The sequence below is a fragment of the Penaeus monodon genome, chromosome 28 (assembly GCF_015228065.2).
Source record: "Penaeus monodon isolate SGIC_2016 chromosome 28, NSTDA_Pmon_1, whole genome shotgun sequence".
Lineage (NCBI taxonomy): Eukaryota > Metazoa > Arthropoda > Malacostraca > Decapoda > Penaeidae > Penaeus > Penaeus monodon.
Window position 1 is genome coordinate 1,182,954 of NC_051413.1, and position 1,449 is coordinate 1,184,402.

Consider the following 1,449-nt stretch of genomic DNA (forward strand, 5'->3'; position numbering starts at 1 on the left):
CAAAATATGCTCTTTCTGTCTTTTTGACTTTTTGACATGATTCTTTTATGGATGATTACTTGCAGTGAAAATAAGTTATTATATGGTGATTTTAGATATGGTTACTATGTAATGTATATCCTGTTATCAGACGATTTATCATTACATGACTATCTCATAATATATCTTGTGTTGCTTTTACCTAGTTATTGTACATATCTTTTAATGAATTTTGTTTATTTGCTTTTATGATTCTACTCTATACATTTGTCTATCAGGGGTTAATTTTTTTATGTATATGTATATGCATGATTCACATAATTTCAATTTAGTTGCCTGTTTATCGATCTATCTATCTCTGTTTAGTCAGTCTTCCCCTTTGTATGTATGTATTCTTATATGCGTTCTTAACATCTTTTAGAAGTTAATCTGTACTTCATTCAGATTATTGTTATATTCTTTATAAATGTCTATGATAGTTTTTGACATCAGATTAACATCCACACATAACACTGTGGGAGTCGGAGGAGGTGCAGACACCTGTGCAGTTATAAGGGATAGTGATTAGTTGGTTATAGTCACATAAGTATATAAGTATGTATTTATAGTATATTTCCTTGTATTTTCAAATAGTGAAACTGATAATTAAATATTTATAGAGTTTTTATAAAAGATAAAAAAAAAAAACTAAATAGTTTATAGATGCCACATTTGATTTGATTGTATGTTAATTTTTGTGAGAAGTGTACATGACGATAGTATCAAACTGGAACAAGTGGTACAGGTGTTGTTTGGCCACGTTGAATGATAGGAACACCTGTGCACACTAGAGAGGGACCTGGTGGTCATCAGGCTGCCAGTCCTCACCGAACAGCTGATGTGAGAGGACACTCAGGATTTTAACCGAGATCTTACGTCAGTGGGGAAATAATCAGTGCTATATAGCTAATATATTATTATTTGTATATTTTTTAGAATTTGATTAGAGAAATTTTATGAAGTTCTAATCAAGATTTTGGCTCAAGTTGGTGGACTTGTGTTACTAACGAGAGCCTGAAAGTGATAAAAAAATAATCAATATTTTTCAAGTGATATTTTACGATCAAGTCTGAAAACTGATTAGAAATCATGATGGAGGAAAACCCAGCCCCAGTAACGCTAAGGTCTCGTAATGTTGCGGCAAGATTCTTTACCAGGCCGTGTCATGTGATCCCGAACCAAGCAGAAAAACACTGCATGGTTGATGTTGAAATGGTAATGCTGATTGTGATATTAGTATTTGTGATATGATTATAAAAATTATAAAGGGTTATTGAGAATGAACATATAAAAAAGCTGAGTAAATAAGAATAAAAGTGAAGGAATTGATGATGAACCAAGAGTAAGAGAGAGGGAAGAGCTGAAAAAAAATGAGAATAAGATATGGAAAAGATGTCTAAAGGGTTGTAAGAAAGAAGGAAAAGGCTTTTA

The 1,449-nt window shown here is 31.8% G+C and overlaps 1 protein-coding gene across 1 annotated transcript in view; it reads left to right on the forward strand.

Moving 5' to 3' along the window:
- Window positions 1–870: 870 nt before the first annotated feature.
- LOC119591263 (ectonucleoside triphosphate diphosphohydrolase 5-like) overlaps window positions 871–1,449 on the forward strand; it is a gene marked incomplete in the record, with an annotated part of 23,392 nt that continues 22,813 nt past the window's right edge. The window contains 1 exon segment of the mRNA XM_037939979.1: window positions 871–1,233. Within this exon segment, the coding sequence (XP_037795907.1) occupies window positions 1,108–1,233 (126 nt within the window).